An 18,338-nucleotide genomic window follows, 5' to 3' on the forward strand; every position below is an offset into this window, starting at 1 on the left:
CCCCTTCTCCTGTATAAAATATCCCTTTCTCGGTGGGATACGGCCAGTTCGTTGAAAGAAGAAGAAATTACTAGTGGCTGGGAGGTTGGTTGCATTTGCATGTAGGTTGGGGAGGTAATTATAATTATAATCATGGGGGAGCGCTAAATCCGTAGGGAGTATACATCGTCTATGGAAGGGGGATGGAAGGTATTAAGACTCACTTCAGGGAACTGGAGCACAGATCCACTTCCGTAGATCAAGAGCCCCTCATCAGCGTCAAGGAACCTTCCCTGAGGAGAGGTGCTACGTTTTTGTGGCTGACTGTTGTTTAGTCAGTTGCTGGTTGTTCAGTGATATTTTGGTTATGGTAATGATAGGTTACAGTCGTGATGAATGTCTCAGGTGTGTAGTTGTTGCTTGTACAGTTGTGATACACGTAACAAGTGTATATTAGTAGTGGTTTGCATAGTTGTGATGGGTCCTGGCCAGGACTCATTCTTATCCACCCCTGTTACTACCTTCATGTTGCTACAAATCACACTGAATCATCTGGTTTACGCAGACGAAGTTACTGTAGGAGGGACGAGAGGGATGACGGCACTGGCGTCACGGTGTACACAGACTGGCTCATAGCTCAGTCTTACCTTGTCTCTCCAAGTGACACCAGCCTTCACTGTCTCCACCAGCATTTCCATTACGAGCCCTCACTCACTGCCAGTTATACACGCAACCAGCGTCCACTAGCAACCAATCCATAACCAGTACCACAAACAACCAGTCTCACTAACAACCATCCACGACAATTCTAGCGATATGACATCACGTAGGTCATTTTTCCTCATTATGTTGTTAAATGTTAACCGGCTTGACAAGTAAGCTTACTGGTCAGTCCTAGTACCAGGACATGTTTGGCCACTCCTAATACCAGAACATGATAGGTCAGTCCTAGTACCAGGACATATCTGGTCAGGCTGTGTTGTACCAGGACACGTCTGGCTAGGCTGTGTGGTACCAGAACATGTCTGGTCAGGCTGTGTTGTACCAGGACATGTCTGGTCAGGCTGTGTTGTACCAGGACATGTCTGGTCAGGCTGTGTTGTACCAGGACATGTCTGATCAGGCTGTGTGGTACCAGGACATGTCTGGTCAGGCTGTGTGGTACCAGGGCATGTCTGGTCAGGCTGTGTGGTGCCAGGACATGTCTGGTCAGGCTGTGTTGTACCAGGACATGTCTGATCAGGCTGTGTGGTACCAGGACATGTCTGGTCAGGCTGTATTGTACCAGGGCATGTCTGGTCAGGCTGTGTGGTGCCAGGACATGTCTGGTCAGGCTGTGTTGTACCAGGACATGTCTGGAGAGGCTGTGTGGTACCATGACATGACTGGTCAGACTGTGTTGTACCAGGGCATGTCTGGTCAGGATGTGTTGTACCAGGACATGTCTGTTCAGGCTGTTGTACCAAGACATGTCTAGTCAGGCTGTGTTGTACCAGGACATGTCTGGTCAGGCTGTGTTGTACCAGGGCATGTCTGGTTAGGCTGTGAGGTGCCAGGACATGTCTGGTCAGGCTGTGTTGTACCAGGGCATGTCTGGTCAGGCTGTGTGGTACCAGGACATGTCTGGTCAGGCTGTGTTGTACCAGGGCATGTCTGGCCAGGCTGTGTTGTACCACGACATGTCTGATCAGGCTGTGTGGTACCAAGACATGTCTGGTCAGGCTGAGTTGTACCAGAACATGTCTGGTCAGGTTGTGTTCTACCAGGACATGTTTGATCAGGCTGTGTGGTACCAGGACATGTCTGGTCAGGCTGTGTTGCACCAGGACAGTTCTGGTCAGGCTGTGTTGTACCAGGGCATGTCTGGTCAGGCTGTATTGAGCCAGGACATGTCTGGTCAGGCTGTGTTGAACATGGACATGTCTGGTCATTCTGTGTGGTACCAGGACATGTCTGGTAAGGCTGTGTTGTACCAGGATATGTCTGGTAAGGCTGTGTTGTTCCGGGACATGTCTGGTCAGGCTGTGTGGTACCAGGACGTATGGTCAGGCTGTGTTGTACCAGGACATTTCTGGTCAGGCTTTGTTGTACTAGGACATATCTGGTCATTCTGTGTTGTTCCAGGACATGTCTGGTCAGGCTGTGTGGTACCAGGACGTATGGTCAGGCTGTGTTGTACCAGGACATTTCTGGTCAGGCTTTGTTGTACTAGGACATATCTGGTCATTCTGTGTTGTTCCAGGACATGTCTGGTCAGGCTGTGTGGTACCAGGACATGTCTGATCAGGCTGTGTTGCACCTGGACATGTCTGGCCAGGCTGAGTTGTATCAGAACATGTCTGGTCAGGCTGTGTGGTACCAGGACATGTCTGGTCAGGCTGTGTTGTACCAGGACAGTTCTGGTCAGGCTGTGTTGTACCAGGACATGTCTGGTCATGCTGTACTGTGCCAGGACATGTCTGGTCAGGCTGTGTGGTACCAGGAAGTCTGGTCAGGCTGTTTTGTACCAGGACATTTCTGGTCAGGCTTTGTTGTACCAGGACGTCTGGTCAGGCTGTGTTGTACCAGGACATTTCTGGTCAGGCTTTGTTGTACCAGGACATATCTGGTCATTCTGTGTTGTTCCAGGACATGTCTGGTCAGGCTGTGTTGTACCTGGACATGTCTGGTCATTCTGTGTGGTACCAGGACATGTCTGGTCAGGCTGTGTTGTACCAGGACATGTCTGGTCAGTCTGTGTTGTACCAGAACATGCCTGATCAGGCTGTGTGGTACCAGGACATGTCTGGTCAGGCTGTGTTGTACCAGGACATGCCGGTCAGGCTGTGTTGTTCCAGGACATGTCTGGTCAGGCTGTGTGGTACCAGGACATGTCTGATCAGGCTGTGTGGTACCATAACATGTCTGTTCAGGCTGTGTTGTACCAGGAAATTTCTGGCCAAGCTTAGTTGTACCAGGACATATCTGGTCATTCTTTGTTGTTCCAGGACATGTTTGGTCAGGCTGTGTTGTAACAGGACATGTCTGGTCAGGCTGTGTTGTACCAGGGCATGTCTGGTCAGGCTGTGTTGTACCTGGACATGTCTGGTCATTCTGTGGCATCAGGACATGTCTGGTCAGGCTGTGTTGTACCAGGACATGTCTGGTCAAAGTGTGTTGTTCCAGGACATGTCTGGTCATTCTGTGTGGTATCAGGACATGTCTGGTCAGGATGTGTTGTACCAGTACATGTCTGGTCAGGCTGTGTTGTACCATAACATGTCTGGTCAGGCTGTGTTGTACCAGGACGTCTGGTCAGGCTGTGTGGTACCAGGACATGTCTGGTCAGGCTGTGTTGTACCAGGACATGTCTGGTCAGTCTGTGTTGTACCAGGACAGTTTTGGTCAGGCTGTGTTGTACCAGGACATGTCTGGTGAGGCTGTTATTCCAGGACATGTCTGGTCAGGCTGTGTGGTACCAGGACATGTCTGGTCAGGCTGTGTGGTACCAGGACATGTATGGTCAGGCTGTGTTGTACCAGGACGTCTGGTCAGGCTGTGTTGTACCAGGACATGTCTGGTCAGGCTGTGTTGTACCAAGACATATTTGATCAGGCTGTGTTGTACCAGGACATGTCTGGTCAGGCTGTGTTGTACCAGGACATGTCTGGTCAGTCTGTGTTGTACCAGGACAGTTCTGGTCAGGCTGTGTTGTACCAGGACATGTCTGGTCAGGCTGTGTTGTACCAGGACATGTCTGGTAAGGCTTTGTTGTACCAGGACATGTCTTGTCAGACTGTGTTGTACCAGGACAGTTCTGGTCAGGCTGTGTTGTACCAGGACATGTCTGGTCAGGCTGTGTTGTACCAGGACATGTCTAGTCAGGCTGTGTTGTACCAGGACATGTCTGGTCAGACTGTTTTGTACCAGGACATGTCTGGTCAGGCTGTGTTGTACCAGGACAGTTCTGGTCAGGCTGTGTTGTACCATGACATGTTTGGCCAGGCTGTGTTGTACCAGGACAGTTCTGGTCAGGCTGTGTTGTACCAGGACATGTCTGGGCAGGCTGTGTTGTACCAGGACATGTCGGGTCAGGCTGTGTTGTACCAAAACATGTCTGGTCAGGCTGTGTTGTACCAGGACATGTCTGGAGAGGCTGTGTGGTACCATGACATGACTGGTCAGACTGTGTTGTACCAGGGCATGTCTGGTCAGGCTGTGTTGTACCAGGACATGTCTGGAGAGCCTGTGTGGTACCATGACATGACTGGTCAGACTGTGTTGTACCAGGGCATGTCTGGTCAGGCTGTGTTGTACCAGGACATGTCTGTTCAGGCTGTTGTAACAAGACATGTCTAGTCAGGCTGTGTTGTAAAAGGACATGTCTGGTCAGGCTGTAGGGTACCAGGGCATGTCTGGTCAGGCTGTGTTGTACCAGGGCATGTCTGGTTAGGCTGTGAGGTGCCAGGACATGTCTGGTCAGGCTGTGTTGTACCAGGGCATGTCTGGTCAGGCTGTGTGGTACCAGGACATGTCTGGTCAGGCTGTGTTGTACCAGGGCATGTCTGGGCACTCTGTGTTGTGCCAGGACATGTCTGGCCAGGCTGTGTTGTACCACGACATGTCTGGTCAGGCTGTGTTGTACCAGGACATGTCTGGCCAGGCTGAGTTGTACCAGAACATGTCTGGTCAGGTTGTGTTGTACCAGGACATGTTTGATCAGGCTGTGTGGTACCAGGACATGTCTGGTCAGGCTGTGTTGCACCAGGACAGTTCTGGTCAGGCTGTGTTGTACCAGGGCATGTCTGGTCAGGCTGTATTGTGCCAGGACATGTCTGGTCAGGCTGTGTTGTACATGGACATGTCTTTTCATTCTGTGTGGTACCAGGACATGTCTGGTAAGGCTGTGTTGTACCAGAATATGTCTGGTAAGGCTGTGTTGTTCCGGGACATGTCTGGTCAGGCTGTGTGGTACCAGGACGTCTGGTCAGGCTGTGTTGTACCAGGACATTTCTGGTAAGGCTTTGTCGTACTAGGACATATCTTGTCATTCTGTGTTGTTCCAGGACATGTCTGGTCAGGCTGTGTTGTACAAGGACATGTCTGGTCAGGCTGTGTGGTACCAGGACGTTTGGTCAGGCTGTGTTGTACCAGGACTTTTCTGGTCAGGCTTTGTTGTACTAGGACATATCTGGTCATTCTGTGTTGTTCCAGGACATGTCTGGTCAGGCTGTGTTGTACAAGGACATGTCTGGTCAGGCTGTGTTTTACCAGGACATGTCTGGTCATTCTGTGTGGTACCAGGGCATGTCTGGTCATGCTGTGTTGTACCAGGACATGTCTGGTCAGGTTGTGTTGTTCCAGGACATGTCTGGTCAGGCTGTGTGGTACCAGGACTTTTCTGGTCAGGCTGTGTGGTACCATAACATGTCTGGTCAGGCTGTGTTGTACATGGACATGTCTGGTCATTCTGTGTGGTACCAGGACGTCTGGTCAGGCTGTGTTGTACCAGGACATTTCTGGTAAGGCTTTGTTGTACTAGGACATATCTGGTCATTCTGTGTTGTTCCTGGACATGTCTGGTCAGGCTGTGTGGTACCAGGACGTCTGGTCAGGCTGTGTTGTACCAGGACATTTCTGGTAAGGCTTTGTTGTACTAGGACATATCTGGTCATTCTGTGTTGTTCCTGGACATGTCTGGTCAGGCTGTGTGGTACCAGGACGTCTGGTCAGGCTGTGTTGTACCAGGACTTTTCTGGTCAGGCTTTGTTGTACTAGGACATATCTGGTCATTCTGTGTTGTTCCAGGACATGTCTGGTCAGGCTGTGTTGTACAAGGACATGTCTGGTCAGGCTGTGTTTTACCAGTACATGTCAGGTGAGGCTGTTATTCCAGGACATGTCTGGTCATTCTGTGTGGTACCAGGGCATGTCTGGTCAGTCTGTGTTGTACCAGGACATGTCTGGTCAGGCTGTGTTGTTCCAGGACATGTCTGGTCAGGCTGTGTGGTACCAGGACATTTCTGAGTCAGGCTGTGTGGTACCATAACATGTCTGGTCAGGCTGTGTTGTACCAGGACGTCTGGTCAGGCAGTGTGGTACCAGGACATATCTGGTCATTCTGTGTTGTCCCAGAACATGTCTGGTCAGGCTGTGTTGTACCTGGACATGTCTGGTCATTCTGTGTGGTACAAGGACATGTCTGATCAGGCTGTGTTGTACCAGGACATATCTGCTCAGGCTGTGTTGTACCAGAACATGTCTGGTCAGTCTGTGTTGTACCAGGACATGTTTGATCAGGCTGTGTGGTACCAGGGCATGTCTGGTCAGGCTGTGTTGTACCAGGACATGTCTGGTCAGGCTGTGTTTTACCAGGACATGTCTGGTCAGGCTGTATTGTACCAGGACACGTCTGGTCAGGCCGTGTTGTTCCAAGACATGTCTGGTCAGGTTGTGTGGTACCAGGACATGTCTGGTCAGGCTGTGTGGTATCGTAACATGTCTGGTCAGGCTGTGTTGTACCAGGACGTCTGGTCAGGCTGTGTTGTACCATTACATTTCTGGTCAGGCTTTGTTGTACCAGGACATATCTGGTCATTCTGTGTTGTTCCAGGACATGTCTGGTCAGGCTGTGTTGTACCTCGATATGTCTGGTCATTCTGTGTGGTACCAGGACACGTCTAGCCATGCTGTGTTGTACCAGGACAGTTCTGGTCAGGTTGTGTTGTACCAGGACATGTCTGGTCAGTCTGTGTTGTACCAGGACATGTCTGATCAGGCTGTGTGGTACCAGGATATGTCTGGTCAGGCTGTGTTGCACCAGGACAAGTCTGGCCAGGCTGAGTTGTATCAGAACATGTCTGGTCAGGTTGTGTTCTACCAGGACATGTTTGGTCAGGCTGTGTGATACCAGGACATGTCTGGTCAGGCTGTGTTGTACCAGGACAGTTCTGGTCAGGCTGTGTTGTACCAGGACATGTCTGGTCATGCTGTATTGTGCCAGGACATGTCTGGTCAGGCTGTGTTGTACCTGGACATGTCTGGTCATTCTGTGTGGTACCATGACATGTCTGGTAAGGCTGTCTTGTTCCGGGATATGTCTGGTCAGGCTGTGTGGTACCAGGACGTCTGGTCAGGCTGTGTTGTACCAGGACATTTCTGGTCAGGCTTTGTTGTACCAGGACGTCTGGTCAGGCTGTGTTGTACCAGGACATTTCTGGTCAGGCTTTGTTGTACCAGGACATATCTGGTCATTCTGTGTTGTTCCAGGACATGTCTGGTCAGGCTGTGTTGTACCTGGACATGTCTGGTCATTCTGTGTGGTACCAGGACATGTCTGGTCAGGCTGTGTTGTACCAGGACATGTCTGGTCAGTCTGTGTTGTACCAGGACATGCCTGGTCAGGCTGTGTGGTACCAGGACATGTCTGGTCAGGCTGTGTTGTACCAGGACATGCCTGGTCAGGCTGTGTTGTTCCAGGACATGTCTGGTCAGGCTGTGTGGTACCAGGACATGTTTGATCAGGCTGTGTGGTACCATAACATGTCTGTTCAGGCTGTGTTGTACCAGGACATATCTGGCCAAGCTTAGTTGTACCAGGACATATCTGGTTATTCTGTGTTGTTACAGGACATGTCTGGTCAGGCTGTGTTGTACCAGGACATGTCTGGTCAGGCTGTGTTGTACCAGGACATGTCTGGTCAGGCTGTGTTGTACCTGGACATGTCTGGTCATTCTGTGGTATCAGGACATGTCTGGCCAGGCTGTGTTGTACCAGGACATGTCTGGTCAGGCTGTGTTGTTCCAGGACAAGTGTGGTCATTCTGTGTGGTATCAGGACATGTCTGGTCAGGCTGTGTTGTACCAGTACATGTCTGGTCAGGCTGTGTTGTACCATAACATGTCTGGTCAGGCTGTGTTGTACCAGGACGTCTGGTCAGGCTGTGTGGTACCAGGACAGTTCTGGTCAGGCTGTGTTGTACCAGGACATGTCTGGTCAGGCTGTGTTGTACCTGGACATGTCTGGTCATTCTGTGTGGTACCAGGACATGTCTGGTCAGGCTGTGTTGTACCAGGACATGTCTGGTGAGGCTGTTATTCCAGGACATGTCTGGTCAGGCTGTGTGGTACCAGGACATGTCTGGTCAGGCTGTGTGGTACCAGGACATGTATGGTCAGGCTGCGTTGCACCAGGACGTCTGGTCAGGCTGTGTTGTACCAGGACATGTCTGGTCAGTCTGTGTTGTACCAGGACAGTTTTGGTCAGGCTGTGTTGTACCAGGACATGTCTGATCAGGCTGTGTTGTACCAGGACATGTCTTGTAAGGCTTTGTTGTACCAGGACATGTCTTGTCAGACTTTGTTGTACCAGGACAAGTCTGGGTAGGTTGTGTTGTACCAGGACATGTCTGGTCAGGCTGTGTTGTACCAGGACATGTCTGGTCAGGCTGTGTTGTACCAGGACATGTCTTGTAAGGCTTTGTTGTACCAGGACATGTCTTGTCAGGCTGTGTTGTACCAGGACAAGTCTGGGTAGGCTGTGTTGTACCAGGACATGTCTGGTCAGGCTGTGTTGTACCAGGACATGTCTGGTCAGGCTGTGTTGTACCAGGACATGTCTGGGCAGGGTGTGTTGTACCATAACATGTATGGTCAGGCTGTGTTGTACCAGGACAGTTCTGGTCAGGCTGTGTTGTACCAGGACATGTCTGGTCAGGCTATGTTGTACCAGGACAGTTCTGGTCAGGCTGTGTTGTACCATGACATGTTTGGCCAGGCTGTGTTGTACCATTATATGTCTGGTACAACACAGCCTGACCAGACTTTCAGTATAACAACTATCGTGAATGTGTTTCTGGTGAGGGCTTCGGGGGTCAAGGCCCCCGCGGTCCGGTGTAACTAGGTCCGATGGTACCAGCCAACCTGATGGTACCAGTACTAGCCTGATCAATCAGGCTGGTACTGTTGGCCGCACGCAAACTGTCATACGAACCACAGCCCGGCTGGTCAGGTACTGCCTTTAGGTGCCTGTCCAGTGCCTTCTTGAAGACAGTCAGGGGTCTATTGGTAATTCCCCTTATGTATGCTGGGAGGCAGTTGAACAGTCTTGGGCCCCTGACACTGTTGTTTCTCTGTGTACTCGTGGTGTCCTTGCTTATTATTGCAGGAATGTTGCATCGCCTGCAAATATAAATACAGTCGCTATTATTGAAATATAATTATAACTCGATATGTCTACGTTTAAATAAAAAAAATAGAATATACGTATTTGAGATTAACTTCAAAAACTGACTATTATGGCTTATTGGTCAAATTCAATTAATAAAGAGTAATATTTTTTCTAATAAAATTTTGGAAAGGTTTATTTATGTAAAACTTTGATAAAGTTTAAAATTTCTTCAAAATCTTAAAAAAGGTAATAAAATTGTTATAATTTTTATTAAGTTTATAAAATAGTTAAAAAAAATGGTTAAAACTATGACTATAATTTTTAAAGGGATGGACTGGTAAGCCAGTGGAAGGCCTCGGTCAGATGACCAAAACTCTAACAGCGGGTCATCATATAACTAAGACCAGCATCAGGAAACACTTGTCCTGTTCCCTGACAAACCTCACCTCACCTTAAATAATTATTATAATTAGGGAATACGCTGTATTCGTTAATACCTGGGAGAAAGAGGCAATGAGGTTTGATCCAAGGAAAGGTTCAGTTTATTGTATCGTGAGTTCCTCACCAGCATCGAGGAACTTCTCTTGGAGGGGAACGAAACTAGTAAATATGTTTACTGGAGCAGAACTCTTCTCCAGGCTGAGGGACTGACCACCTCAAAACTAAGTCTTCGAGGGTGACAGACTGATTACATCGTCTTTACATCTCTGCTGCTTCTACGGCTGCTTCTGTAATCAACTGAAGAAGCCTACTGTGCAGGCGAAATTTTTCGGGATAAAGTTGCCGAACTGTTGCACATGTGCCTCATCAACATTGTTTAATACATATTGGTAAAATTAATATAACTTGAGCTTGTGTACACAGGGAAAGTGGTGCTGCTGGTGGTGCTGTTGGTGGTGCTTCTGCTGGTGGTGCTGGACACCCGAGCAGCTCTTCATGTGTCACACTTCAGATATCATGATGGGGACGACGCCGACCTTTCCTTACCAAAAGTGCTGAAGCTCCTCTCCCCGTCTTCCACCGCTGGAGCCATGAACATCAAACACAATTATCTTCCAGTACGGAAAAACAGCCAGGCGATGACTGACTCATTGCCCGACAGACACTTAAAATATATCGACAACCCGAAGCCCGGAAGGCAAGTTTTCCGAGCCGAGGAGGGCAGTAGGGTGATGCAACATCCTGACAGTATGATAATCCATCAACCCAACATCACAGCTTCTTCCATGCCTACGTCCTTCCCACTCAACTCTTCTGGACGCAGTCAGTCAAAAAGGTTAGCACTACTTCATCTTGTGTCGCAGTGTAACTAATTGGCAACTCTCATGAGTTTATGTTTTATCATCGTTTGCCATTAGGTTTCAACTCTTTATGTTACGCTTTCCACCGATTATTTCCTACCACGTTCTGTTATGAAGGATAACCTTGTACTCAGCAAAAAGTACTCAGTTTGGAAGTTATGGTCACAACATACAACCATTACCAGCAAGTTAAGAGAAAGTTATGTGAATATATTATGTAAACATATTTAATTACCCTCTATATTTTATTATTATTATTATTATTATTTTGATTATTACTGAAGCGATACACTCGTAAGGATCATTCAACTCCTGGGAAATGGAAGGCAATCCGGTTCGATCCAAGAAAGGGGAGAACAGGTCCAGTTCCTCGGATCAAGAGCCTTTCCTCTGTATCAGCCATAGATGTGCTCAAGACTTAAGAAGAGATCTAACGAAGGTCTTTTTTGTGGCATGCCCTTGTAGTTGTTGAAGGGCTGATCCAAGGTACTGGAACTACCCTCCCAGTCCTCAGTCTAGGCATTTAAAACAGAGTTTCCAAGCATAAATATTGGTTGTCCTGTTTTCTGATAAACTTTACCTAACCTTAAATATGAGTATTAGAGGCACACAGTAGTATCCTTTTTCTTTTTTTTTCATTAATACATCGGCCGTTTCCCACCAAGGCAGGGTGACCCGAAAAAGAAAAACTTTCATCATCATTCACTCCATCACTGTCTTGCCAGAGGCATACCTACACTACAGTTATAAAACTGCAACATTAACACCCCTCCTTCAGAGTGCAGGCACTGTACTTCCCATCTCCAGGACTCAAAGTCCGGCCTGCCGGTTTCCCTGAACCCCTTCATAAATGTTACCTTGCTTACACTCCAGTAGCACGTCAAATCCTAAAAACCATTAGTCTCCATTCACTCCTGTTTAACACGGTCACGCATGCTTGCTGAAAGTCCAAGCCCTTCACACACAAAACCTCCTTTACCCCCTCCCTCCAGCCTTTCCTAGGCCAACCCCCACCCCACCTTCCCTCCACTACAGATTTGTATACTCTCGAAGTCATTCTATTTTGTTTCATCCTCTCTACATGTCCAAACCATCTCAATAACCCCCCCTCCTCAGCCCTCTGGATAATAGTTTTGGTAATCCCACACCTCTTCCTAATCTCCAAACTACGGATTCTCTGCATTATATTCATACCACACATTGCCCTCAGACATGACATCTCCACTGCCTCCAGCCTTCTCCTTGTTGCAACATTCACAACCTATGCCTCGCACCCATACATGAATGTTGGTATAACAATACTCTCACACATTCCCCCTTCTTTGCTTTCATGGATAAAGTTCTTTGTCTCCACAGACTCCTCAATGCACCTTTTTTCCCTAATCAGTTTTACGATTCACCTCATCCTTCACAGACCCATCTGTTGATACGTCCACTCCCAAATATCTGAACACATTCACCTCCTCCATACTCTCTCTCTCTCCAATCTGGTATACAATCTTCCTTTACCTAATTTTTTTTGTTATCCTCATCACCTTACTCTTTCCTATATTCACTTTTAACTTCCTTCTTTTACATACCCTACCAAACTCATCAACCAACCTCTGTAACTTCTCTTCAGAATCTCCCAAATGCACAGTGTCATCAGCAATGAGCAACTGTGATAATTCCCATTTTGTGTTAGATTCTTTATGTTTCAACCCCACACCTCTTGCCAACACCCGAGCATCCACTTCTCTTACAACTCCATCTATAAATATATTGAACAACCATGGTGACATCACACATCCTTGTCTAAGGCCTACTTTTACTGGGAAATAATCACCCTCTTTCCTACATACTCTAACCTGAGCCTCACTATCCTCGTAAAAACTTTTAACCGCTTTCAATAATCTACCTCCTATTCCATACATTTGCAACACCTGCCACATTGCCCCCCTATCCTCCCTATCACACGCCTTTACCAAATCCATAAATGCCACAAAAACCTCTTCACCCTTATCTAAATACTGTTTACCAATGTGTCTCACTGCAAGCACTTGGTCTACACACCCCCTAACTTTCCTAAAGCCTCCTTGTTCATATGCTATCCTACTCTCTGTCTTACTCATAATTCTATCAATAATAACTGTTCCATACACTTTACCAGGTATACTCAACAGACTTATTCCCCTATAATGTTTACAGTTTCTTTTGTCCTCTTTGCCTTTATACAAAGAAACTATGCACGCTCTCTGCCAATCTCCAGGTACCTTACCCTTTTCCATACATTTATTAAATAAAAACATTAACCACTCCAAAACTATATCCCCACCTGTTTTCATCATTTCTATCTTAATCCCATCATTCCCAGCTGATTTATTCCCTTTCATTCCGCTCACTGCCCCACGCACTTGCCCCACACTCACAACTGGTTCTTCCTCACTCCTTCAAGATGTTATTCCTCCTTGCCCTATACACGAAATCACAGCTTCCCTATCTTCATCAACATTTAACAATTCCTCAAAATATTCCCTCCATCTTCCCGACACCTCTTACTCTCCATTTAATAACTCTCCTCTCCTATTTTTAAGTAAAAATCCATTGTTTCCCTAGGCTTTCTCTAGTTATTAATCTCACTCCAAAACTTTTTCTTATTTTTCACAAAATTTGTTGATAACATTTCACCCACTCTCTCATTTGCTCTATTTTTGCATTGCTTCACCACTCTTTTAACCTCTCTTTTTTCTCTCCATATACTCCTCCCACCTTACATCACATCTACTTTGTAAAAAACCTTTCAAACGCTAACTTTTTCTCCCTTACTACTCTCTTTACATCATCAATCCACCAATCGCTCTTCTTCCCTCCCACACCAACTTTCCTGTAACCACAAACTTCTGCTGAACACTCTGACACTATATTCTTAAACTTACTCCATACATCTTCTACCCCATTGCCTATACTCACTCTTGCCCATCTGTCCTCCAACAGTTGTTTATATCTTACCCTAACTGCCTCCTCCTTTAGTTTCTAAACCTTCACTTCTCTCTTACTTGCTGCTTCCATTTTCCTTGTATCCCATCTACCTTTTACGCTCACTGTAGCTACCACTAAAAAGTGATCTGATATATCTGTGGCCCCTCTATATACATGTACATCCTGAAGTCTACCCAACAATCTTTTATCTGTCAAAACATAATCCAACAAACTACTCTCATTTCGCCCTACATCATATATTGTATATTTATTTATCCTCTTTTTCTTAAAATATGTATTACCTAAAACCAAACCCCTTTCTATACAACGTTCAATCAAATGCTCCTCATTATCATTCAGGTCCCCTGCCACAATTACTCTTTCACTTGGTTCAAAAGTTCCTACACACCTGCTTAACATCTCCCAAAATCTCTCTCTCTCCTCTACATTCCTCTCTTCTCCAGGTGCATACACACTTATAATGACACACTTTTCTCATCCAACCCTTATTTTAATTCACATAATCCTTGAATTTATACATTTATAGTCCCTCTTCTCTCTCCATAACTTATCCTTTAACATTACTGCTACCTCTTCCTTAGCTCTGACTCTCTCAGGTACTCCTGACTTAATCCCATTTATTTCTTCACACTGAAATTCACCTACCGCCTTCAGGTTTGTTTCGCTTAGGGCTAGAACATCCAACTTCCTTTCATTCATGCTCTTTGCAATCACTTCTTTCTTTTCATCTGCGCTACATCCACGCACATTCAAACATCCCAATTCTATAAAGTTATTCTTTTTCTTCTATTTAATAATTTATACAGGAGAAGGGTTTACTAGCCCATTGCTCCTGGCATCTACTCGCCTCCTACAACACGCATAGCTTACGGAGGAAGAATTCTGTTCCACTTTCCCATGGAGGTAAGTAAAAAAAAAACAAGAACAAGAACTAGGAAGAAAATAGAAGAAAGCCCAGAGGGATGTGTATATATATGCTTGTACAAGTATGTGTAGTGAGACCTAAGTGTAAGAAGAAGTAGCAAGACATATCTAAAAATCTTGCATATTTAAGAGACAGAAAAAAGACATCAGCAATCCTACCAGCAATTCCATTTTACACTCACTTGGCAGGACGGTAGTACCTCCCTCGGCGGTTGCTATCTAACAACCATCCAAGCTTGTAATTGTTTTACATGATGGTAGCATTGCTGGTGTCTTTTTCTGTCTCATAAATACGCAAGATTTCAGATATGTCTTGCTATTTATACTTACACTTAGGTCACACTACACATACATGTACAAGCACATATATACACACCCCTCTGGGTTTTCTTCTATTTTCTTTCTAGTTCTTGTTCTTGTTTATATCCTCTTATCTCCATGGGAAAGTGGAACAGAATTCTTCCTCCGTAAGCCATGCGTGTTGTAAGAGGCGACTAAAATGCCAGGAGCAAGAAGCTAGTAACCCCTTCTCCTCTATAAATTACTAAATTTAAAAAGAGAAACGGTGGGATGCGGCCGGTTTGTTGCCCACGAACGAGTGGTATTGATCAATAACAACACTGCGACTAGCCAAGGACTCGAGCCCATGCTGCTTTGGCCTGCCTCATGGTGGAGGAAAACTCATGACGCCTTAATCCACTGGACCACACATTCCTTAAGAGTAGCGCATCAAGGGGAACTGGATGTTATACATACATACATACATACATACATATATATATATATATATATATATATATATATATATATATATATATATATATATATATATATATATATATATATATATATATACATATATATATATATATACATATATATATAAGATTTGTACATTTGCACTTTATATAGTTCGGGGAAGAAATTTCTGAATTCGGCGCAGAGTTCAGCAAACGTGAAAGTGATTTCGAAGACTGTGCTGAAGGTGTTCAGTGACGAGGACGAGGAGAAGGAAGCATGTGAATATTGGTGCTTAAGTGACGCCGGCGTGTTCTACTGCTGTGACCACACCCGTTAGTGACGTAATGTGAGTCCTGTCTACCCACTGCTGTTACCACACCAGTTACTGACGTAAGGTGAGTCCTGTCTACCCACTGCTGTTACCACACCAGTTAGTGACGTAAGGTAAGTCCTGTCTACCCACTGCTGTTGCCACACTAGTTAGTGACGTAAGGTGAGTCCTGTCTACTCACTGCTGTTACCACACCAGTTAGTAATGTAAGGTGAGTCCTGTCTACCCACGGCTGTGACCACACCCGTTAGTGACGTACGTGAGTCCTGTCTTCCCATTGCTGTTACCACACTAGTTAGTGATGTAAGGTGAATCCTGTCTACCCACTGCTGTTACCACACCCGTTAGTGACGTAAGGTGAGTCCTGTCCACCCACTGCTGTTACCACACTAGTTAGTGACGTAAGGTGAGTCCTGTCTATCCACTGCTGTTACCATACCCGTTAGTGACGTAAGGTGAGTCCTGTCTACCCACTGCTGTTACCACACCCGTTAGTGACGTAAGGTGACTTCTGTCTACCCACTGCTGTGATCACATCCGTTAATGACGTAATGTGAGTCCAGTCTACCCACTGCTGTGACCACACCCGTTAGTGACGTAAAGTGAGTCCTGTCTATCAACTGCTGTTACCACACTAGTTAGTGACGTAAGGTGACTCCTGTCTACCCACTGCTGTGACCACACCCGTTAGTGACATAAAGTGAGTCCTGTCTACCCACTGCTGTTTCCACACCCGTTAGTGACGTAAGGTGACTCCTGTCTACCCACTGCTGTGACCACACCATTTAGTGACGTAAGGTGACTCCTGTCTACCCACTGCTGTGACAAGACCCGTAAGTCATGTGAAAAATATATATATCTCTCCATGAAGAAATTATTATTCACTGCTCTGAATTCCATCATTTACTCTACGGTGAAACTTGTGGTAATGATAACATCTCACTTAAGTTGATCAGTCATAAAAAAAAGAGTAACTAAAATATATTTTTTGTTGTGGTTAAGATGGTTCACTTAGTCACAGGTAACTTGCATTAATCAATATTTTCTAACTCAAGACAATTAAATTGCTTGAACAATGAATGTGTAATTCTCTCAGTGTGTGTATATATACTGAGAGTTTACTGTGATCCAGTGGTGGACCTACATTTTTGGGGCCCTGAAGTTTGAACTGTTATGGGGGTTCCTTCGCAACCCCTTCTCATACAGTAGACCAAAAAATTAAGCAATGTGGAGTAAAGTGGCTTCTGGGGCCCTTACGGGATTAAGGGGCCTGAAGCTTAAGCTTTATTAGTCTCATAGAAGATCCGCTTCTGCTTTGATGTAGAATTTAGGGATTAAGATAGTTCTTGTCGGCTGGAGAAGAGGTGACAGACAGCCCTAGTGACCCTCCAGTATTCGATAGGATTTAAACCCACTTACCCAACAAATTTTTAATAATTAATTTACTTTATTGCAGTTTCATTTTAATTTCACATTTTTATTTTTTGTTGCAGGTGTTTATGAAGGTGTTGAAGCAGAAGTGACGGAACACGCCCACCGAGGAACACTGTCACTTGTAAAGTCATATTTAATTTAATAAATTATAAAGTCTGTTTTAGTGTTAGTTTTTAAGCATGAAGAATCACCACTAATCAAAATTTTTAAACCCTAAACTTGGGATTAAAATAAATTCATTGTATAAATAATATTACATCCCTCTCAGTTTATATACTCAACTCTTTCTAAAAACAATACGGCTTCAGTGTTTTCCCAGTAAATGTTCTATAAGCCTAAAATAGGCTTGGTTGGCTGGTTAAGTGCAAAGCCTATTAGTTACTCGAAGATCGTCCAGGCTGGCCATGTCATGTTGACTTCCACCAAAGTATATTTTAATCTCTAAAAATAGGAATTAGGTAAAGTTAGTCAAGAAACAGGACAAGTGTTTCCTGACGCGGGTCTTAGTCATATGTGACCCCCACAGATGGAGCTTTTGATCATCTGGCCGAGGCCTTCCACTGGCTTACCTCTCCACCCCATCAAAAATGAAACATTTAGGTGAGTACAGATAAGAAACGCGTGTTTGGCGCTCCACAGACGGAGGCTCGAGCCTCTGCTACGTCTTGCGCTAAGTGACACGTATGTCTTTATTTTGTTATTATTATTAAAAATGAACATTAGGTAAGTATTTATTTTAAACAATATTAAATAGGTTTAAATTGACCTATGGGATATAAACCAGAATTTAATAAAATATATTAGGCTAAGGTAAATGGAGTTAGGCCAGGTTTCTAAGTTAGGCCAGGTTTCTAAGTTAGGCCAGGTTTCTAAGTTAGGCCAGGTTTCTAAGTTAGGCCAGGTTTCTAAGTTAGAACAGGTTTCTAAGTTAGGACAGGTTTCTAAGTTAGGCCAGGTTTCTAAGTTAGGCCAGGTTTCTAAGTTAGGCCAGGTTTCTAAGTTAGGCCAGGTTTCTAAGTTAGGCCAGGTTTCTAAGTTAGGCCAGGTTTCTAAGTTAGGCCAGGTTTCTAAGTTAGGACAGGTTTCTAAGTTAGGCCAGGTTTCTAAGTTAGGCCAGGTTTCTAAGTTAGGCCAGGTTTCTAAGTTAGGACAGGTTTCTAAGTTAGGCCAGGTTTCTAAGTTAGGACAGGTTTCTAAGTTAGGACAGGTTTCTAAGTTAGGACAGGTTTCTAAGTTAGGACAGGTTTCTAAGTTAGGACAGGTTTCTAAGTTAGGACAGGTTTCTAAGTTAGGCCAGGTTTCTAAGTTAGGCCAGGTTTCTAAGTTAGGACAGGTTTCTAAGTTAGGACAGGTTTCTAAGTTAGGCCAGGTTTCTAAGTTAGGACAGGTTTCTAAGTTAGGCCAGGTTTCTAAGTTAGGACAGGTTTCTAAGTTAGGACAGGTTTCTAAGTTAGGACAGGTTTCTAAGTTAGGCCAGGTTTCTAAGTTAGGCCAGGTTTCT

General features: G+C 45.5%; 1 protein-coding gene across 2 annotated transcripts; it reads left to right on the forward strand.

Annotated features, from left to right (window-relative positions):
* Positions 1–578: 578 nt before the first annotated feature.
* LOC128685230 (uncharacterized) lies at positions 579–16,995 on the forward strand. 2 transcript variants are annotated; one of them, XM_070083102.1, is made up of 4 exons: positions 579–805; positions 9,992–10,403; positions 15,244–15,418; positions 16,897–16,995. In XM_070083102.1, the coding sequence occupies exons 1-3, from the start codon at positions 796–798 to the stop codon at positions 15,407–15,409; spliced, it is 588 nt and encodes a 195-aa protein (XP_069939203.1). In that variant the 5' UTR covers positions 579–795; the 3' UTR covers positions 15,410–15,418; positions 16,897–16,995. The 2 variants fall into 2 exon arrangements, 1 of the variants encoding a protein (XP_069939203.1); XR_011391749.1 differs by having other exon boundaries at positions 581–805; positions 15,244–15,467.
* Positions 16,996–18,338: the final 1,343 nt, after the last annotated feature.

The sequence above is a fragment of the Cherax quadricarinatus genome, chromosome 8 (genome assembly GCF_038502225.1).
Source record: "Cherax quadricarinatus isolate ZL_2023a chromosome 8, ASM3850222v1, whole genome shotgun sequence".
NCBI lineage: Eukaryota > Metazoa > Arthropoda > Malacostraca > Decapoda > Parastacidae > Cherax > Cherax quadricarinatus.

Bases quoted from the DNA above. Each gene is read 5' to 3' on its own strand.
- LOC128685230 (XM_070083102.1), top strand. The intron at 10,404-15,243 runs GTTAGCACTACT...CACTTTATATAG, and splicing joins GGACGCAGTCAGTCAAAAAG to TTCGGGGAAGAAATTTCTGA.